General features: G+C 51.3%; 2 protein-coding genes across 4 annotated transcripts in view; both read right to left on the bottom strand.

The window, feature by feature from the left end:
* The window catches only part of KIF24 (kinesin family member 24), a 106,040-nt gene extending 101,826 nt beyond the window's left edge, over positions 1-4,214 (bottom strand). The window contains exon 1 of the mRNA XM_032308363.1: positions 1,602-4,214. The gene's annotated coding sequence lies outside the window, so the exon portion shown is untranslated. The remainder of the gene's footprint in view (positions 1-1,601) is intronic.
* Positions 4,215-5,060: 846 nt separating this feature from the next.
* Positions 5,061-15,751, bottom strand: MYORG (myogenesis regulating glycosidase (putative)). 3 transcript variants are annotated; one of them, XM_032308370.1, is made up of 2 exons: positions 15,536-15,751; positions 5,061-8,865 (listed from the first exon to the last, which is right to left on the bottom strand). In XM_032308370.1, exons 1-2 carry the CDS (start codon positions 15,646-15,648, stop codon positions 6,648-6,650), a joined length of 2,331 nt encoding a protein of 776 aa, XP_032164261.1. In that variant the 5' UTR covers positions 15,649-15,751; the 3' UTR covers positions 5,061-6,647. The 3 variants fall into 3 exon arrangements, with proteins under 3 accessions (XP_032164261.1, XP_032164263.1, XP_032164262.1); XM_032308372.1 differs by lacking the exon at positions 15,536-15,751 and adding an exon at positions 12,487-12,572; XM_032308371.1 differs by lacking the exon at positions 15,536-15,751 and adding an exon at positions 12,198-12,455.
* Between the last annotated feature and the right edge of the window lie 6,361 nt (positions 15,752-22,112).

Genomic DNA, 22,112 nt, shown 5'->3' with positions numbered 1-22,112 from the left:
CGGGGAAGAGCGAGCAGACACTGCCAGGGTGGCTCTCCTGCCTGTGGAACTCCAAGCACTCTGAACCCAGACCACCAGTGTCCCTGCGACTTTGTGGCCTGTAGACGGACAGGATATACAAACGAGTAGGGCCAGATTGCAGGAGCTGGGTGTGTTCTACTCTGATGCATCCTCTCTCCAGCACCAGGCGCATATGTTGTGGGTGCTCAGTAGGCACTTCCTAAAATAGAGACCCAAGGAATTTGCGACATATCCCAGGTCACAAGAGGGAGACAGGAACAGACAACTCTGGACCACCGGGCCCATGACACATGGACCCCAAATTCTCAGCCCAGTCCTGTCTCCCAGGGTCATCATGGACCTGGTCAGCATGACTGAGGTCACCGGCAAGAGGTATGCCCAGGCCTGAGGGACTCTGCTAGGCTACCCAGCAGCCCTGTCACTCTGCCTGGGCACTCCTGGCCTGCAGCTGCCTTTTGCGCCTCTAGCAAGCTCTCATCACCGACATTTCTTTCTACCTACTCCCTTTCTCCAAGTCCACTGTAAGACCCGGAGGCGCAAGATTTGGGTCTCAGCCCTGTTTTCCCTTGCTACTAGGGCTCAAGGAATGCAGGGCAGGTGTGAGACCCTCCAGCTCTTCCAGGAGCTGTTAGCAGAGGGATTCATGTGGATTTTATTAGAACGTTGTTGCCCAGTGAAGTGCAGAATGTTGGATGCGAAAGGGCATTGGCGAAGGTCAACTTGGATTACCAAGGTCAAGAATAGCCACTCCTGGAGGAAGGAGGGAGAAGTCACCCAAGTCTTTAGCAGGCTTCCAGATGTTTTCAGTCACTGGTTCTCCGTGCAGACAGGGCAAAAATACTAGTGAACAGGATCTTGGAGCACCGCCAAGGACCTGAATGGTTTTGTTCCTCACCCCTCTGAACAGTGCTCTCTGAAGGAGGCCTGCTGCAGGAAGTTTTTGGAGCTTAATGTTCTCTTTCCAGGCCAGCAGGGACCACATCCCACTGATTTAATAAATGCCGGCTGGGCAGTGGTGCCAAACCACAGGCTAGCTGCCTCCTAACAAGGGCTGGCCAGCCCCGTGCTCTCAGCATGGGAGGCTGTTGAAGCTCAAGATGCTAAAACCTTATTTGTCAGAGTTGGAAGAGACCTGGAAAATGACCTAATTTTGCTGCTCATTTTTTATAGCTGGGGAAATGGAGGCTTAAAAAGGTAGAGGGCAGGGCGCATGGGTGGCTCAGTTGGTTATGCATCTGCCTTCGGCTCGGTCATGATCCCAGTGTCCTGAGGTCAAGCCCCATATCAGGCTCCCCACTCAGAGAGGAGCCTGCTTCTCTCTCTCCCTCTGCTTGCTGCTTCCCCTATTTGTGCTCTCTATGTCAAAAAAATAAAACCTTAAAAAAAAAAAAATGATCCAAGGGTCCTGGGATCCAGCCCTCATCACGCTCCCTGCTCAGCAGGGAGTCTGCTTCTTCCTCTCCTACCCCGCCCCCACCACTTCCCCCATGCTTGTGTTCCCTCTCTTGCTGTCTCTCTCTCTCTGTCAAATACATAAAGTCTTTTTAAAAATTAAAAAAAAAAAACAACACCACAGTTACCTTGGTGAGGGGAGCCCCATAAATTACATTCGTCTCATCTCTGCAGGAAGGATTCCCAGCCAGGTGGGACCAGGGCCTGTGGTGGGAGGTGGGTGAGGCGGGAAAGTAGAACTGAACCGGACGTGCCAGCTGACTCGGCTCTGGCAGCACAGCCACCTTGCTTCTGGCCGGCTCACCCCGAGTGCAGGACCGAGACCACAGTTTCCCTTCAATCTCAGGCCCTCCAAGCTCCAGAGCATGTCCTCCTGGAAGTCTTCCCTAATCACCTCCCGGGCTATAAATACCATCCTGCTTCCCAACCTACACCTGAGAGGCTCCTCTTGGAGCTCCAGTTGTTTTCCCCAGTGCCGCCTCCACCACCCGAGGGTGAAGAAGCGTTTACCAGACTTATCTTCACCAGGGTGCGCTCTGGAAAACTAAAATGCCCTCTTGACTCTCAGACACACTACCTGACACTCCCATAGTATGCACTTCTTTGCGGAATTGAAGACCCAAAGGAATGAAGTTATAATGGTAGTTTTGATGGTAAAATTTCAACTGAAATACATGTGCAGGTATGAGACCCCCACCAAGTGGGGACCCCATGTTTGGGGAGCAGAGGCTTACATCTCTATTGGTCCAGATTGTGGCCCAACCTGTCCCTTCCCTTCTAGAGGAGGACTGTGTCAGGCCCGCTGCTGCCCCCTCCAGGTTGTGCTATAGGTACCCAGTGAGATCAGCTCTGTGCCTTACTCCATGTTTACCCCCCTCCCTTTTCTTTCCCCTCCCAATTCATGTCTTGCTGGGAAAAGGGGGCTAAGGAGAGAAAAACAGCATAAGGATACAGAGTACAGAGGCTCAATCTCTTCCTGTTCATCAGACTGGGAATTCTCAGGGACAGGACCCCCTCTTCTGTCTTTTCCCATTCCTCATCCAAGACCAACCCCAGCCAAGCTCAGGGCTTGTCACTTAAAGCCATGAATTCTCCCATACCCTGATGGATGAAGGAGTCAAAAGGTACAAGTTTCCAATTATAAAATTAGTAAGTTACAGGGATGTAATGTACAGCATGGTAACTATTGTTAATAAAACTATTGTGTATTTGTATGTAGCCAGGAGAGTAGATCTTGAATGTTTTCATTGCAAGAAAAATATTTTTTTTTTTGGTAACTACGTATGGTGATGGAGGTTAACTGGGCTTACTATGATGATCACTTTGCAATACACAGAAATATCCAATCATTACACTGTACACCTGAAACTAATATAATGTTATATCAATTATATCTCAATATAAAAAAAAGGTCAGCCTCTGCTTTCCCCTATAATCCATTAAAATGGTAAAGTACATTAAATTTTTTTTAAAAAGGATTCTCCCTTCCCCTCAAGCTGCTGGAAAGATTCTTGGTCATGATGAAGTAAATAACCAGCCTTAAGATAAAAACCAGGTTCTTCCTTGGGAGCTGGGGTGTGTGCCAGAGAAGGGAGGACGTCAGCCGAAGTCCCACTGAGTTGGACAATGGCAGGAAAGGAAATCACCCAGTTGCCACTGCGGTTTTCTTCAAGGCTGGGTCCAGGCAGGCCTCGCCTTGCAGGGATGGGCCATGCAGCTGTTCCCAGAACAGAAGACAGTATTTCTTCAAATGCTTTTCAAAATACACTCATAAGTATGTGTGTGTGAGTAAAACAGAAACATAGGTATGAAAAGTATTCAGATATTAGAGGCCTTGAACATCAGAGCTTAGATATTTTCCTAAGTGATTTGATTGAATTTCAGAAAGATTTCCTGAGCTTCTATGTGGATTAGATTGAAGGGTCCAAGAATTGAAAAGGTTAGGAGGGCATTGCCATGGTCCAGCCTAGAATTGGTAAGGGAATGAAGAGGTCACCATTAGCCTTGGACCTGAGGAGGGTAAAGCAACCAGAAACTTGGTGAGGGAACCAGCAGAAGACTTGCTCTGGAGCCACCCAGGGTGAGAGACATTTTATGCAAATTTTGAGGAACAAGGTAAAGACCCTCAGAAAACTCACATCTTGGGCTTAAAGGGCATGGGTAGGGTTCAGCTGATTCATATGGTATTAGAAGGGAGACTAAAGTAGACTCAAAAGGTACACAGGGTCACAGAATGGGGGCATTAGGCCCCAGTTCCAGATTTCCTGAACTTCTCCATTACCTCTGGAGGAGTTCCCATTCTCACATATCAGTCCCCATCAACCAGCCCAGGAGTACAGGGGAGACAAATGAGAAATCCTGATCATACAAGGGTGCTGGAAGTCCCATGGAATAGAGACAGTCTTCCCATCCATATGTGCAGGGAGACATAAATTTGGAATGCACAAGAGGATGGGGCAGAGATGGGGTGGTGGATAAGTCTGGAAGGGGCCAGAATAGGCGAGATGTAGCTTCCAGCCCAGTTCCCTCACCTCCCCCTATCTCCCCAAATTCAGGAGTTACCACTTATTGAGCACTTACTGTCTGCCAATTTTTGCATAAATTTTTTTACATACAATTTTTGCATAAAATTTTTTTACAGGCACATCTCAATGAATCCTAGAAATTCCATTCAAAAGATGAAGATACTGGGGTGCCTGGGTGGCTCAGTCGGTGAAGCATCTACACTTGATTTCAGCTGAGGTCATGATCTTAGGGTTGTGGGATGGAGCCCCGCGTTGGGATCTGTGCTGGGCATGGAACTTGCTTAAGATTCTCTCTCTCTGGGTGCCTGGGTGGCTCAGTGGGTTAAAGCTGCTGCCTTCAGCTCAGGTCATGATCCCAGGGTCCTGGGATCGAGCCCCACATTGGGCTCTTTGCTTGGCAGGGAGCCTGCTTCTCCTTCTCTCTCTCTGCCTGCCTCTCTGCCTGTCAAATAAACAAATTAAAAAAAAAAAAAAAAGATTCTCTCTCTCCCTCCCCCTCTGCCCCTCCTCTTCTCTCTTTCTCTCTCCCTCTCCCTCAAAAAAAAAAGAAAAAAAAAAGATAAAAATAAACATGCAAAAACCAAAGCTCAAGAGATTGGTTAAACTGGCTTCAGCTTGCACAGAAAGCTGGAGGGCCATTCAAGTCAGAGTTATTCTCTCCAGCCACTTAGGGAACCTCTCAAGGCCCAGCCTCGGTGTTCTGCCTCTCTAGTCACTTCACAGCCTATAGGCGGTTGCCAGAGCCCCAGGAGGTTCATTACTGAGTACTAACTGGTGGATGCTCTTGACAAAAAGGAGAAGGAAGCTAATTCATTTACTCACCGTCTCCCGGAGACCCAGGAATCCTGGCTCCTGACATCTCATCTTCAGACAGCTCTCCTCTTGCCTTTTTCCTGGACCACAGTGTCCCTTGGGTCACAAACTTAGAGCTCAGCTGGGTGTTATATACCAAAGTTTGGGAAAAATTTGTCACAGGCAGGCTCAGAGGAAGCCAGTTGGGCGATGAGCTAGCGCCTGGAAAGATCCTTGTTATTTTTGTGCAAACCCCCTCAAGAAACAGCATAACAGGATAATAGCTACCTTTTATTGAGCACCTACTCGTGCCAGGCACTTTACATACATCAGTGCTTCTAATTCCCACAACAACCTGGGAGGTAGGCATTATCATCACCATTCTACATATGAGGAAACTGAGGCTCAACAAAGTTAAGTGGCTTGCTTAAAATCACACAGCTTACAGATGAGAGTGGTAGAATCAGGAGTCAACATGGACCTCTGAAAGAGCCCCAGAACTTTCATTAGGCATGCTTCACATAGGGCAAAGAGAGGGGGTGGAGGAGTGGGCAAAAGGATGCATTCTTTAGGGGTTGAGGAAAGCTGAGCCCTGCCCTGTTTCCCACCTCCCCACTTTGGCAAGCCATCTCTTCCTCAGACTCAGCTGCGAAGGCAGGAACAACTCACTTTGGCTGAGGCTGCTCTTCTTAGAAAGAGAAAATGTCTGAAATGAAAGAGCTTACCCTGTATGGGTATTTACAGGTGCTGACGTGCCCGTGGAGCTCCTGTGCGGAAGCACCACCACCACCACAAGAACAGTGCTCCCTTTTAGGCCACACTCCTGCCATGTATGCAGGGAGTGAAGCAGCTGAGAGATCTTGAAAGGGCTGTTTATTTCCTACTATAGTCCCAGGGACATCAACCAGGAGGGGGCCAGCTCAACAATCAAAACCTCCAATTTGCTCCCTGCCCCCTCTTTCCAGGCTTATCCGGCTTCAAAAGTGTTGTGTTTATTCCACAGATTCAGGAAAACATGGTGCCTGTCTCTCTCTCTCTCTCTCTCTCTCTCTCTCTCTCTCACACACACACACACACACACACACACACAGTTTCTTGAGTTAAGGCACCAAGTTTGGCCTGCATGGCCTTGCAAGTCTTCACCTGGTAGGCCATTGCCCTGGCCCAGGGCTGAGCCCATGTGTTTACATAGATGGGTTAAGTACAGTGTTAGGAGTCTCTTCACAAACAAGGGACAACAATGATGGCTCCGTGCTCTGCCCAGTCTTCCTGTCCTCTGGGATGGGACCGCCTTCCTCCTTGTCTGCTGCACAGACGTCTCCATCCCATCTCCCTAGCTGGGATGGGACCAGGTCAGCCACACTTCAGGTCGCTGCTGGGAACTCTGGGCTTGGCTTCCAACATCAAGAACGCGTCCTTCTAAGTGTAGTAGGGGGCTATTTTGGGACTTTAAATGGGATCAGGTTCCCACCTCAGAAAGGCAAAGATGGCCATTCAGGCCAGGATGGAGGGTAAAGTTTCTTTTTGTGCTTTTAAAACACAATCATGTGTAACAGGAAGAGAGCTGATATTTTCGTTCTGGGTTCTCTTTCACCTCAGGAAATAGGTTTCTGCAAAGTGGAGTGAGTGTGGAGGGAAAAACGTCTTTAGGATTGAGTCTTAGAATGGGAAGTTGCTTCAGCACCCCCTCCACCTGTCCCCCGGGGCTGGCTGGAGCACATTTCTGTCAGCACCTGCTTGGTGGATGGTGCAGAGGTGGGGACTTCCTGGGGATACACAGTGTGGTTGTGATGGAGGGCTAAAGGCCTGCATGAAGGCAGGGGCTAGGGCTGTGGGGTTCCTAGGTCCTGGGCTGGGTCAGGATGCCCAGATGAAGTAGGCGACCTCGTCCAGGTCGACCGGGTAATCGGTGAGCAGCACTGGGGTTTTGTCAAAAAGCTCGCCCTTGTAGCTGCGCCACTTGCCTGCAGGCAGGTAGACGTCTCGCTCCTGCTTGCCCGGCTCCAGGACTGGCGCCACCAGCAGTGTGTCTCCGATAAGAAACTGCGAGTCGATGCGGTGTGCCGTCTCATCACCGGGCGCAATCCACCAGAGCGGACGCACGATGGGGTCTCCTGTGTCAGTGACCTCACCAGCCAGCTCCAGCAAGAGGGGCGCGACAAGCGAGGCCCTCAGGGCGGCAAACTTGTGTGCGATGGCCACCACTTCGGCATCATATTGCCAGGGTGGGACCGAGAATTGCATGGCGGGCATGAAGGCGGCCACCTCCAGCCAGCGCACGTAGAGCTCGCGCTCGGGCACCTCGTCACCACCGGCTGTGCGCTCAGACACTGCGTTGCCGCCCACCATATCAGGCAGGATGAACGGGTAGCCCAGCATGCTGACGGTGAGCACGGCAGGGATGAGCGAGCGCAGCCCCAGATCATAGCCCCACACAGAATCGCGGTCCACTAGGCGGAAGAAGCATGAGATGTTCTGTGACTGGTAGCCCACGCGGACCTCTGCCAGAGAGAAGAAGGGCAGTGCCATTTCGGTGTAGCGTCGGCTCCATACACTGGGGTCGGACAGCGGCCTGTAGGTGCTGAAGTCCCGCGGCAAATAGCTGACTTCGCCTGCGTCAAACTTGAAGGAGGCCACAGCATAGCGCGAGCGCAGCCGCCGCAGGTGCCCCTGGAACCAGTCTCGAGCCTCCGGGCGTGTGAAGTCGAGCACCGCGCCGATGCCATTCCACCAGCGCACAAGCGCGGGCAGCCGCCCGGTGGGTTCGCGCACAAACAGCTCGCGTTCCACTCCCTCACCAAAGCAGGAGGAGTTGTAGTTGACAAATGGGTGAACCCAGAGCGTGACACGAAAGCCGGCATCACGCAGACGGCGGAACATGTCGCTGGCATTGGGGAACTTGGCCTCGTCGAAGTCGAAGTCTCCGTAGGCAGGTGTGTACATGTCGTCTATTTCCAAGTGGCTGCTGTTGAATCGGTGCTGGCGGATCTGCTGGGCGAAACGCTGCACTTTGTCCTGGTCCACCGCACGCCCGTACAGCACCCACGTGGACCAGATGGGGTCCCGGAAGGCCTCGGGGGCCGGCACTCTCGAGGGCTTGTTGAAATAGCGCCGCACCATGTATTTGTGGATGGAAGTGACGTCAGAGCCGACGCACACACGGTAGCTGAGCTCTGGCGCGGCAGGGCGGCCAGCAGGTGGCTTATAGGGCGTGTTGTGGTAGCGTGCCTGCAGACGGAGCGAGCGCTCTGTGCTGTTCCAGCCCAGGTGGAAGGGCACTGAGTCGTTGACCTTAATGGCAGCTGCACGCGATGACAGCCAGTAGCGCTCGAGGATGCCTCCGAATGCGGCGTCAGAGGAATAGACGTCGCTGGTGACGAAAGGCTGCGGCTCCTGCTGGCCCTCTAGGCGGATGGGCCAGTGCTGGGTCCTCATCTCAGCACCACCGTACCAGTGAGCAGCTGCATCGCCCAGAAACATAGCGTGTTCCACCTCGCGCCCTGGCGCCGCCTCCTCCCAGCGCACGCGGTAGCACATGACTGTATCCTTGGGCCTCACAGTCTGGATGAAGAAGTGCAGGGGGCGCCCATCAGCGGTGCGAGAACAACCGAGGACTGCGCCGTCGCGGCTGCAGGAGTCGAGGTCCAGCGCCCCTGAGCGGAAGGCCAGGCGGAAGACCTGCTCGCCCTTCTGGTTGCGGATTGAGAAGCCGCCTCGGTTGAGGTCCAGCAGTTCGGCACGCAGGCGCTCTGCTTTGCGTAGAGAGGCGCTATAATAGCACCAGGCCACCACTGCAGCCAACACCAGCAGCAACCCTAGTACCGCGGAACCTAGTAGTGGTTTCAGCTCTTTGGAGGGCTTGGGCTTGGCAGGCGAGAAGTTATCAGGCAAGAAGGTGTACATAGCTGCGGCTGCGATGGCCTTGGAGCTCTTATGGTCCACGTGGCTCCCAGGGCGGCGGCGGGGGTAGACGTGGCTCTTCTCCTGAGGGTTCTGGGGCATCAGTCCCCAGTTAGGGAAGGAGTGGGCAGTGGGACCACCTGACAAAGCACATCTGAACCTGGGCTGCCTGATTCTGAAAGGGGAAGAGAGATGTAGAACTGAGGTTTCTCATTCCGTAGTATTTCCCTTTGCTGCATCAGAAAGAGGTGTATATTTTGGGAAGGTTATATTACTGGGATGTAAGGTCTGGGCATAAAGGCTTGACCCTTACCAGGACCATCTATTTGTGTCTAAACCACTCTTCCTGATGAGCATGAGCTTTTGCCAAAATTAGGACTCTGAATGGAGGGGGCAGATGGCATGCCTCCCCATTTTCCTGGTGGAGAAACAACCCAGACAGGGTCAGGGAGCTGTCTAGGATCACAGAATTAGCCAGGTAGATCATGCCTGGGCCAGTTCAGGCTGAGGAGCAGGCAAGGGGTCTGGAGAAGGCAATGGTGGGAGAGGGCAGACAATCCAACCAGCTCTTTAAGATCTTTAACAGGGCAGTGGGCTGGTTTTCCTGCCCCTGCAGGGGGAGAGGAGAAAGGAACGGGGAACATCTTAGGCATGGAATTTAATCTTTAGTCAAAAGCCAGATTAAATCTGGAGATTAGAGAAGATACCCAAAGCCAGATGCAGTCATGGGCCTGGTTTGGAGAGAGGCAGGGTTGGGTTTGTTCATTAGGGCTGGGGTAAAAAGTTTAGCATGGGGGCCATGGTGACTTCTCAGATCACTCTCTCTCTGCTCTCAAATTCCACCCTGTTCTCAGCAATTGATCACCAAGTCCATTTCTCTGCCAACCTTCCTGCGATTCTCTTGGCAACACATTTATTGGCTGGCTACCTCTTAGTTTTGTCTCCACTACACAGTCACTCTCCTCGCCCCTGCCCTACTTTGGGGCACTGTCATTTCTCCCATGTATCACTGCAGTACTTCCCCAATAGGCCTCCCTGCTTCCACCTTCTTTTGCCCCAGTGCCTTCTGCTCACAGCAACTATGGCAATCTTTTTAAAGCACTTATGAGACAATATCTCTTCCTACTTTAGAGAGCTGCTCATGATCCCTAAGTTTAAGTTCAGAAGTATAAGCTTTGCAATTGAGGGTCAAGGCATGATGTGGTCTCATCTGCCTTTCTGATTCCATTTACGACCAAGCCTATCCTATGACCACCAAGCTTATTCTTTCCCTAACCTAATTCCTTCAGCCATCTGCTCTAGGAACTCTCACCTACCCACATTGAGCCAAGGTCTCTCCCCCACCTATCAGCTCTCCAAGGAGTGGATACCTGCTACTGCACACATAGACCCCCATATACTGTATGTTAAACATATGACTGCAAAAAAACCCCATAGATTTTGGGGGAGGAGGTGTGTGTCCTAATCTGCTGCCCAAGGCCACTGACCATATCTCAGCGCTCAGGGCAGAGTTCAACAAAGAAATAGCACCAGCCAGGTATACACACAGATATACATGCTGCCAGCCAGGTAGCTGCCCATCTGTTCCAGCTGGGAGGAAGGAGAGAGGGAGACTGGCAAACAGTAATTAGCCTCCTCCCAGATGCCAGTGTCTGTCTCTAAGTCCTCAGCTACTTTAAAGAAGATGCTAGAACTCTCAGGGTTCTTACGTCCCCCACCTCTCCCATGAAGAGACTATCATCAAGAATGACAGGTGCAGTGTGCCTGGGTGGCTCAGCTGGTTAAGCGACCTGACCTTTGGCTCAGGTCATGATCCCAGGGTCTTGGGATTGAGTCCCACATTGGGCTCCCTGCTGAGCAGGGAGTCTGCTTCTCACTCTTCCCATCCCCTCCACTCATGATCTCTCTCGCGCCAATAAAGAAATAAAACATCTTAAAAGAAAAAAAGAATGACAGGTGCAGACCAGAATTTTGATCCCAGATGTCAATATACAGCTCACTACAATTTTGTCTCAGAGGTTCATTCTTTGTGCTCCTTCTCTCTAAATCTCTAAGCTGGTCAGTTCCAGCTGGAACAGCTGTCTGGAACAGCCTCTTACTCCCTGCCTCTCATTCCTTCCATTCCTCTATTGCATCCCCATACCAGTGTACAGGTTAGAAACTAGGTTACAGGTTAGAAAAGGCCTCCTGCAGAATGCACACAAGCTTTTAGCTGATGCCCTCAAGCTAAGCAGAACCCAAAGAAGGCCGTAGGTGGCCCAGGCCAGACTTGCCATACATTTATATTCATTCATTCAGGACAAACAAGGCTCCATTCAGGGCACTGAGGGAATAAGGGAAAAGGGTCCATATCTGAAGAGGACAGAGAACACCTCATCCTCGAAACTTTCATGCTAAGTCAGCTCATCTCATGACACTGGGGGCATGGAGAGGCCACCAAGATGACCTCAAAAGCCATTTCCAATAGGTTCTGAGAATCTTAATGTTCTAGGTTTCCAAGGTTTTTTGGTGAAGGACAGGGCCTCACAGTCCTGGGAACCCATTCCATGCAGGCCCTGTGTTGGTCTCCCTGTGCCACCACAGCATCCAACGCTAACAATAATACTGACCAAGAGGCATAGCTATAGTGCCTAGTCTACAGAGGAAGAAACTTGTCCAAACAGAAAAAGGAACCTGTTTGAAGTTCCTAGGTGGCAAGGTTGCCTAAATCCGAAATCCCAGCTTAACTCTCTGCAGCACAACTTTTAGGAGATGAGAGATACAGGTCTGACTGGCAGTCTGAATGCAGTAGAGGAAAGGAACTCTGTGGGTCCGAGGGTGGGACAGGCGCCCCATCAGGTAGATGTGTGCATAGTAAAGCCTATCTTCTCAAGGGCTGGTGCTGCTGCTTGCTCCAGAAAGGCTCCTTGGGGTGGGAAAAGGGCAATTTTAATGGCATCTCTACAGGGGCTGTGGAGGAGGAACTGTGATTCCCGTGTTAACAGTGCGAGAGACCCCTGTAATCTGCCGTCTCCGTCATCTGGCTAACCACAGGGTAATGCCGGCAGGTGGGGTCTGCCCTAGCCAAACCTTTTTCCCCATTTGACACTCCAGCTCGGTCTTGGCTGCCAGGCTCTAGCCCGATCTGAAGGGGAGGGCCCGGCCCGGCCCCAAAGCGGGGAGGTCATGCCAAACTGAGTCGTTTGTAGAACATAATTCCAGGGAGGGGGGAAATGTCAAAGGCAACTCGATCCAGCCCATCTTCCTGCCCTCCCCAAGGACGGGATCGGAGGGGATCAAGTGACTGCGCCTACAGCCTGGAATACTCCACCCCCACCCCAGGGCTACAGCTACAATGTCCGAAGGGACAGACTGAGGTCAAAGGGCCGGCGGCCCGCTGGGAACCGCGGCTTGAGGAGGGGCCAAGGTGTCCAGGCTCGTACCCCCTACTCATTCAGTAGGAGCGAAAGTTCAGGAAGTGTGTTTTCTCAGCAACCCCCCCAAGGTCCTCCCGCTGGGCTCACTCACGGCAGTGACCCCAGAAGTGGGGGCGAAGGGAGGCTCCCGAAGATTCCCTCCAAGCTAGCGGGAGTTCAGCTGCCACGGCGCTGCGCGGGGCGCTGCTTAGCTGGGGACAGCTGAGGCCCTCCTCAGGACCCGCCCTCTTGCTGTTCGGCCACTCCCCGGTCGTTCGGTCTCACTACGGGCCTTGGCGTCCAGCCCCGCCCCTGGCGCTCGAGCCCTCCTCCCACATTGTCACGCGGACTTGAGGTCCCACCCCTTCGCCCCCACCTTTCTCCCACTCTTCTGTGCCCACCTCGGAACCACTCTGACCCGCCACTAGCAGCGTTTCTCCTGGCTCCGCCCTCTGCCTTCAGGTCCGCCCTCGCTGGGCCATTTCTCACCGCATGCTGGCGGGGCTCTTTACTAGGTCTTCTGGGAAATGTAGTTCTGGAGAAAGGAGCAGTTGTAGAGTGTTGGGGTTCTCGCACCTCTAGGCTAAATTTGGGATGTGTATGAGGAGCGAGGGAGCGTCAGGGTAAAGGGGGCAGGGCTGGCTCTTGGATTCCTTTCCCTCCAGATTTGGGCAGGTGGAGGCCATCTTTGTATAATACTCTCATTAAGCTCTTTACGCGGAAAAAGTTTCCCACATGGAGAAAGTTCTCTCATATAGAAAAAGGGTGGCGGAGTTCTGGAAGAATCGCAGAGGCTCAGTACAGGGTGGATCCAATCAAGGACCCCACGGAAGCAGCCTAGTTCCACCAGCCAGAGGCCCAAGTTGTCGGTTCCCACCGGAACAGACCGGTAGAACCTGAGGTTGGGGACCTCGGTATTTTGCAGTGCCCCCTTTGGTCTCCCCCCGCAACGCACACCCGGTGGTGACACCGTTAGAAATGCCCATGCTGTAGGTTGGGGAACGTGCCCCGTCATACCCCTGCTCTGAGGACCAGCTGGGTGCAAAAATACTAAAGATCCCAGAGATTCCAGAACACCCCACCTCATTTCCGGAGGGACAGAGAAACAGCTTTGCTCTGTAATTTGAAATTTCTTAGTCATGAAACCCTCCAAAATTATGTTTTAGACTCTTGGGTAAGGGAGGGCAGCAAGGATTTCTGAACATAGGCTTTTTCAGGGCTGTCATGGAGACTCTGGGAGTAGAGATCAAGAACTTTGGGTACAGGGACAGGTATCTGCAGAATGGAAGACTGCGTCTCCCGAGATGAGGGGGGTGAGGGAACATCTAGGTTTGGGGGTTACTGAACAAATGTCAGCTGGAGGGCCCTCTTGGGGTGGCCCTGCACAGCTAGACTGACCCATTATTTTGGGTAGAGGGAGGCCATTAGCTATTGTTATGTGTCAAGAGGGCACTCAGGGTCACCCAAAGGAAGTACTGAGATGGTGGGGGCAAGAAGGGCTCAGGACAGGATGACTAAGAAAATGCATCTCAGTTAAAGGTGCTTGGCAGGTGCCTGAGTGACTGGTTCCTCACTGCCAGATCCTCTGGGGTAAGGACACAGGAGGCAGCTTTTGGGGTGAAGAATTTATTTACTGCTGGGCCCCCTTGGCCCCGCCAGCCTGGGCTCTACCAGCAGTAGCAGTCAGGATAGGTTTCAGACACAAACTCAGGGTGGATGACATAGCTGTTTCTCTGGGGGCCACCGGTCTTCTTGAAGTGACTTGTGTCCCATCTGTAGGGAGAAATGGGTCAGCCCTTTTGGACCCTCATAGGTCTGATCCCAATTCTCAATTCTAACTGTATCCCAATATTTTGCCCCTAATATTTACCCCATGCTCCAACACTGACCTTCTGACCTCAGGTTGTACTGTTAAATTTCTGATTCCCAGTACCAGCTCCCTAACATTAATTTCTTATCCTCTATTTTAATCCCTGAACCTAATGCCCTGATCTCTTGACTCTGAGCCCCACTGCCAACCTGTAACCCTTGAAGGCCAGAACCTCAGAGCCCTCTCATGAAGGGTCCTCCATTCCCTTGCCAGCTTTGATGACCCCCATGACACTAGCGCCCCCTGGTGGCATCTTCCGGTCAGTGCGTCGCAGCGGTCAGTTCCCCGCCCCCTCCCACCCCCAACTCGTCCCAGCGTTCCTCGCCGCGCCAAACGCCATTTGGGCCGAACTTACCTAAGGTTCGGACAAGGGTAGTATGACGGCGGGGGAGTTATAACAGCACATTGCATTCCGGGCCGGTGCTCGTAGGGCGATACACTCCTGGAGAAGGAAGTGGTGGGCCCGGAAAGGTAGGGCCTCAAAACCCATACTAAGACCCTGAGCGGCGATCTTCCCCTCGGGCCTCTTGGCCCTTCAAGACCCCATCGAAACATCACCTCTGGGATGACACGTGAAAGTCCCTATCCTCGTTAGGCCTGGTTTGCGCTGCCCAGCTTGGGCTGTGGGAGTTCGCTGGATTCTGGGGATGTCGGGTTCCAATCGTTGAAGAGCTGGGAGCACCGGGGTCCTTTCCATTGGAAGGAAATTATTCCAGCACTAAAGCCATTTCTAAGGCTCAGGCACTTTTCACTCCCTCCTGCCCTTGTAACAGATGAGACTCAGCCTCACACAATTAATTAGACTTTTTGCCTGGGGAAGGGTGGGGCAAATCTCGGTGGGGTAAGGGCAAGATCTAGGACCCCCTCCCCCGCTTTTCCTCCAGAAGCTTTCTAGACAACTTTGGAGTTCTCCCAGGTTCGGCCTGCCTTGATTGCCACCTGGTGCGGGAAGAGGGTTGCAGCAGAGCTCTCAGGCCTGTTTCCTCAGCAGTAACAAACTAGGCTAACTTCAGAGGTGGTGTGGTGTTCTAAGGCCAGGACCCCTTTGGTAATACAGTTACCATTTCCTTGCTCACATCACACCCGGCAAATGACCCTGCCCATGGATGGTGACCCAAGACCCAGGAATAGTGGCCGCTTTTATGAGGACACATTGGCACTCTAGAGGCTAGAACCTGCGTCTCTACGGCCGGGTGTCCAGGTGTAGTGAACAGGTGTGGGAAGGGGATATGACAGACAAACCACCTTCGGGCCTCCAGAGCTGGGTTGACCTTGAACCCAGTTTGGAAGGGATAGGGCCGGGAACCTGGGGGCATTTTCATGCAGGTTCTCTGGTCTCAGTGGTCCGTTCAGGTCCTGGGGCCGGAGGGCGGGACCGGACAGGGACTAGTAAGTGGATAGAGGTGGCGGGAGGCACGGTGGGGTCGACACAGAGGCAGAGCACAGCTGGAACTGGTGAGGGTTGGTGTGCGCACTGGTTAGGTAAAGCTGGACTTGCAGGTGGGCGGGGATTGGGAGGTATTATGGGCTTGCTGGGGAGCGGCCCCTGCCTAAGGCAGGAGCAGCCCTGCGAACCTTACAGTCGGCTCTTCTGTGCACAAAGGCCGGAAGCGGCGTTCCGCGCAGGGTGCTCCCGTGACGTAATAGTCCATCCCACGCAGACAGTAGTGGCGGCCAGAGCAAGGGCTTTCATAACCCTGGAAGGGCAGGCGGCCGGGCAGAGGGTCCACACACCCGCACCGGCGCGTGATCTGCGGCAGTGGCTGGTTCCGTGACAGCGAGTTCAACATGTTCACCACCACCTCGCGCTCTGCACCCACGGACCCAAGCCGGAAAGACCCAGATACAGAGTTACAGGAAAGGGAAGAGACAGAGTCAGAGATAGAAAGAGACGGAAACAAAAGCAGCGACAGATAGAGGAGACAGGGTTACACCCTCTATCTTCGGCCTCTGCCTCATTCCCCAGGTGCCATCCCACCGTCCCTCTGGTCTACCCCACTACAGCCCCGCCATCCGTTACCGTAGGCGTTGAGTCGTTCTGGCTTAGGAGGGCACGGTAAAGGCATTCCTCGAACAGCTGTCTCCATTCCGGCCTCCTGAAAATGCACACGTGCTATCTCAGACTGACCCAGAAGAGTTCCTCCTTTTGGGGATCCTCCCTGAACACCCAGACCAGTCCCAGGCCGTGTCTTCTCCCGCACTCCAGATGCTCCCCTACTCTCCCAGGCTCTGAGTGTTTTGGGTTGTCACCTGGCAACCAGTACTCCGCCTCCGGGGCGGGGGTGGGGGGATGGGGGGTGGTGGTGGGGGGGAATGGAAGATGGGAAGGGAAGGAAATGGAGCTATAGATGGATGGGGTTTGAACCCTAGGCCTTTGGCACGCTTGCCTCAGCGTTTGCCTTTGATTTTACCTCTCTTTGTCTACCTGACTCCGTAGTTATGTCTTGGGAGTGTCCCTAACTGGGGAGAGGTAGTGTCAATATTATAATATTGCCTGCCCATCAGAATCACCAGCAGACTTGTGAAAAATCCTGATTCTCGAGGAAGTTCTGATTCAAAAGGGTTCGGTCAAGGGGATCAGCCATCAGCTACAGTTAAGAACCTCTGCTCTGTCCTTCGGTCATCTCAAATTTCCTCTTCCCTCTCTGGCCTGGGCCTGTAGCTGGGCTCCTTCCTATCTCCTCGGAAGACTCTCCTGTATCTCCTGCACTGCCACTGGGTGGCCTTGTTCTCCCTTCTCTTGTCCTTTGTGATCTTAGATCACAAAGGAGGGAGACTCAACCTCTCATTAATCAGACCATGTTGGGAGGGGCCCCGTGGCAAGCTTCAGGAAGGCAGCAAGTCAGGGATGCACACTCGTCGTGTCCCCACAGAGCCCAGCCACAGGTTGGGATCCAGGGGACCCAGGAGCTGTTCATACAGCTCCACTCCTGGGCTCCCCTGTCTCTTAGAAAATACAAACCCTAGTTTCACACTTGAGAAAGAGCCCTGGAGTGTTGTTGGTGGGAAAGGGATGAAGAACCAATGGTGAGAGATCAGTCACTGTGATTTGGAAGTGGAGGGAAATGTATGTTCCAGACCCCAGGCATCTGTGCTGGTCACAGTAGATACCTTTTTTTTTTTTTTTTTAAGATTGTATTTTATTTATTTGACAGACAGAGATCACAAATAGGCAGAAAGGCAGGCAGAGAGAGAGAGAGAGAGAATGGAGGAAGCAGGCTCCCCACCAAGCAGAAAGCCCGACGCGGGGCTCGATCCCAGGACCCTGGGATCATGACCCAAGTTGAAGGCAGAGGCCTTAACCCACTGAGCCACCCAGGCGCCCCTGGTCACAGTAGATACCTTAGGTAGCCGGGGAAGGCATGTGGTATATTTGTTCCAGCCGGTGCAGTTGTAAGGTCCCATCCTCCATGTGTTATACCGGTCACCACATAGGTAGTATGGGGTCCATTTGTCTATTCGATCATGGGGATGGAAGCACAAGATATTGTTATTCCTCATTCTACCCCAGGATCTGTGTCTCCATAGATGTTTCTCCTCTGATCCCCAGCATAAAACTAGACTCTTACTAATATCCCTCAGGCCAGTCAAGCCCAGCCTTGGCCCAGATTTACACACTGAGATGCAGCCCATTTCTCACCTAGGGCAAGTTTCTGAGTGGGGTCTGAATCCTTTGAGATGATCACTTTGCATCCTGGCATCAACCTCTCTGAATTAGCCAACCCTAAAATGGATTCTCTTCCTATTTCCTCCCTCTTATTTTCCACATCCAGGTTCCAAAGTTTGCTTATTCTGCCTCCTTAAAACCACTTGAATCTATCCTCTCTTCTAGTCACCCCTGTATCTCTGCGGTGCCATAACAAGAAGACAATAACATATGTCGTGGTTAATAAAATGGGCTTCACAGACATTTGGTATTCAAATCTCAGCTCTGCCAAATAGCTCTGTATGACCTTGACTGAATGAATTAATTTCACTGTGTCTCTGCCTCCTCAGTTTTAAAATGGGAGTAATAGTATTATTTACCTCATAGGACTGTTGTGAGATTTAAATGAGTTCATACATGTAAAACACTTAGAACAATGCCTGGCACGTAGAAAACCGTTATTACTATGGGTCTACTAACTTCCCTGCCTCCTTTTGAAATTCTACAATTCAATCTCTACACAGATTTTCACAAATGAAAATCTGATCAAGACACCTCCTTACTTAAAATCCTCCAAAGCCCTACCCATCCAGTCGTCTAAGTCTTTCCTGAAGACCCTCCATGATCTACCACCCTAACGGTCTGAAAGAACACACATGCAAGACACTAGGAAAGGAGGTCTAGGAGCCCTAGAGGAAGAGCAGGTGTGTGTATGTGTGGGGCAGGGTGTTGAGATTTGGAGTTCTGTATTGGTGAGTTGGACATATTAAGTATTAGGTGTTTGAGGACATTCAGGTAAAGTTGACTATAACTCAGATGGAGAGTGGAATTCTAGGAAGAGGTCAAGGGTAGAAATAAAGACTTAGAGTTGTCAGTTAAGACACTGGTTAGATAAAATGGTCTCAGAAGAGGAATAAGGAGAGAAGAGAGCTCAGATTAGCACCCTGAGGAACCCTGCATTTCCAGAATTGGGGGAGAAGAAACCCAGGGAATGGAGGTATCAGAGAAGCTGAAGAAGGAAGGAGTATCAAGAAGTAGAGGGCACTTGAGTGGATCAGATAGTTAAGTGTCTGCCTTTAGCTCAGGTCATGATCCTGGAATCCCAGAATCGAGTCCCACATTGGGTTCCCTGCTCAGTGGGGAGTCTGCTTCTCCGTCTGCCCTTCACCCCTCTGTTGCTCTTTCTGTCTTCCAAACAAACAAACAAATAAAATCTTTAAAAAAAGAAGTAGAGTGGTCAGAGAGTGAAATTCATAATGTAAGGCTCATAAGGCTCATAAGTCTCATGGATATGGTAATTAGAACTACACAAGAGCAGTTTTAATGTTTGAATGTAGGAGATGAAGACTCCCAATTTCAATTGGATAAGTATTTATCATCATTTGATTCAATAAACACTTATGAGGCCTGGTTATACTAGATGGAGGGGCACAGCTATAAATAAGAAACAACTCTGCTCTTTCGGAATGTACAGTGAGACATCACAAACACCTAACCAAATGGGAAAGATAATTTCTCATAAGGTGTAACAAGGAGTGAGGATGTAGAGACAGTGATATAGACGATGTTTCTAAGAATCTTGGCTGTGAAGGGGAGGAACAAGAGAGAATTTTTAGGCAGGAAGGGGTTAGAAAAGGCTTCCAGGACAAGGGGAAGGAGGTGAGGTGGGCAGAGAGATGTAGGAGAGATGGAGAAACTGGTGAAACAGGGTCACTAAGAAGATGGGAAAAGATGGCCCTGGAATATACCTGGAGGAATTTGTTTGGAAGAGGTTAATACTCCCTCCATCTCTCTAGGGACAGGACCCAAGCCTCTTCCAGTTCTTTGGCACAAATAGGGAATTCCCAAAAGGGAGGGCCTAGATCTCCTCCTCCAGGGTCAGGGTTAGGGTCAGATCAGATGGTTGGGAGTCAAGCTGGAGTGGAGGTGACTGGAGAAGCCCAAATTATGGATGGGGATAAAGTTGATATGGGATCAGGGTGGAGGTCCGGATTCAAGTTGGGAATCAAGTTAAGGGTCATTGTTGAAGTCCCTGAGCAAGGTCATTATTACGTAGGTAAGGAGAGAGGTCTTACCTTCCTCTTGACAGAGCCAGTATTTTTCAGGAAAGTAGGGGTGGCCTGATATAGAACCCTTATAGCTGTAGTCCTGCACGGCACATTTGACCATCTTCTGCAGGGCTTCAGGATCCACGTGGCGCTGCATGGTCTGAGTCAGGCCCTGGGCAAGGGGAGAGGAGAGGAAATGACTAGGTGCCTAAAGACCCCATGTCCCGCTGGACCCAGATCCAGCGCCTATTGAGAAAGCCCAGTTGGGTGTCTTCCCTATGCCAGAGGTATCCCCATGCCAGTCTTGGCCCCCTCTGCATAGTTCTTTGTTTGAATCACACTTTCTTCCTTTCTTTCTATCTAAGGCTAGGGCTTGGAGACAGGAATTTGTCCTGAGTGCTTTTCTGATGTCCTCACTTCTGTCCTTTCCTTGACTGGGACCTCTTTAAGGACAGAGCTGGATGTTCCTGTTTTCTTGCAGACTGTGCTATCTGGGAGCAGGGCCTGGGTCTCCCCAAACAGACCAACAAGCCCCTGGTATAACCTGGAGCCTCAGGAAAGGCTGGCTGACTGGGAGCCAGCTACCTGATGCAGGTGTTTTGGGAGGGAGTGCTTTCTGGGAATTTGGCATTGAAGGAGATGAACAATGTGGCCAGAGGGAAACCTAATTTTAAATCTGACTCCAACCTCACCCTGACTCTACTGTGGCTCTGATCTTGACACCAATATCACCTTTGACCCTGACACTCACTTTGCCCTGGTGCTTATCCTACCCTGACCTTTTTTCTAATCTTGGTTCAGGCCCTGGTTTCCTCTGCTTCTTGGAGTTTACCTTGTCTTATTTCCTTCAATCTCTTTTTGAGCTAGATCTGCGGAATTCCTGATTAAGATCTACCTCTGGAGCTCCCTTGTCCCTCAGCTGAGGGAAGAATGTCTCGTTGTAAACCAATAGATCTCTGCACACAGCTGATTTGAATATATAATGCTGCCATATAACGTACCAATATATAATGCTACCCCAATTCTGGGTCACAGGAGTGGGACACCCAGCAAAGTCAGAGACTAGAAAGGACTTCCTCATAGTGGGCAGCAAGGAGCTGGGATCATGACACTGCTGCCCACATTTCCCCCTTATGAGCTGAAGAGCAAAGGCTTCTCCTGGCCAAGATGAGACCTGGTACCCCTACTGCCCTCAAAGCCCCCCCCACCAAAGGGTTTCTTGGATCTCTGTGCCCAGCTGAGGTTTTGTTTTGTGGGCAGATCCTGCACAGTTATATTCCATATGGGGGAAAGAGCCACATGACTTGGCATTCCCTTGACCTTTACACACAGACACAGACATCTCCAGTCATTTAGGAGAACTCATAGATGTCATCAATTTTCCCCTTAGAAGCTTTCCTCACATGTCTCTATCTTTGATTGTCTGCTCATGGTTTATGAGTCAGAAACTAAAAAAGCTTATTGGAGGGTGCCTGGGTGGCTCAGTGGGTTAAAACCTCTGCCTTCGGCTTGGGTCATGATCCCAGGGTTCTGGGATCGAGCTCTGCATTGGGCTCTCTGTTCAGCAGGGAGCCTGATTCCTCCTCTCTCTCTGCCTGCCTCTCTGCCTACTTGTGATTTCTGTCTGTCAAATAAATAAATAAAATCTTAAAAAAAAAAAAAAAAAGCTTATTGGAGGCTTTGAGGTGTGGGTGGGTTTTGTCAACCAGGAGCATCATTGTAGGGTGGTCTGGCAAATTATTTTTGTTAAATTCTGTCAGTATCTCTAGGTCTTCCCTCTTGAGCTGATCAGATCCTTCAGAAGAGACTTTCAGTCTTTGGCCTACAGGTAGTGGCCTGGTTGCCAGTGTTCTGAGAATCTAGTGGAGAAGAGGGGAGCTGGGTGGGGGTTGGCATTCAGTATGTGGAGGTTCACTTGTTTTCACTATGGTACCCTGCCCTCAGATGGGCCTGATAGCCCCAGTCCTGAGATCCTCACCAAAAAATTAGCCTTCTGATTTTTGCAGAGATGGGGCAAGCAGTCACTCCACAGCATGGAATAGAAGAGGGGATTAGTGGGTTTAACTGCTTTTAAAAAATATATATTATTTATTTGAGAGAGAGACAGAGAGAGAAAGCCTGCCCATGAGCAGGAGGGTGGGGATGGAAATGGGAGGGGGAAGCAGGGAGCAGAGGGAGAGCCAGACTCCTCTCTGAGCAGGGAGTTGGATGGGGGGCTTGATGCAATGTGCGGCTCAGTTGAGGGGCTGGATCCCAGGACCCCAAGATCATGATGTGACCTGAAGGCAGTTGCTTACCAACTGAGCCACGCAGGCATCCCGGTTTAATTGGTTCTTAAACAGCTTTCAAATCATCCTTATTTTAGCTGTGGTCCTCTCCTATCTTCAGTTCCAGAGAAGTCCAGTATTACCAATTCCTGAGCCTTTTTGAAAATTCTGCAATTTTAAGTTGAATCATGTCCTG

This window comes from Mustela erminea, chromosome 12 (genome assembly GCF_009829155.1).
Source record: "Mustela erminea isolate mMusErm1 chromosome 12, mMusErm1.Pri, whole genome shotgun sequence".
In the NCBI taxonomy this organism is placed as follows: Eukaryota; Metazoa; Chordata; class Mammalia; order Carnivora; family Mustelidae; genus Mustela; species Mustela erminea.
The sequence above is the reverse complement of the archived record's forward strand: the minus strand, read 5'-3'. Positions and strand labels throughout refer to the sequence as shown.

Coding starts and splice junctions, on each gene's coding strand:
- MYORG (XM_032308370.1), bottom strand. CDS start 15,648: ATGAAAGCCCTTGCTCTGGCCGCCACTACTGTCTGCGTGGGATGGACT. Junction 8,866..15,535: donor TGTGCACAGAAGAGCCGACT/GTAAGGTTCGCA, acceptor TTCCCCTTTCAG/AATCAGGCAGCCCAGGTTCA.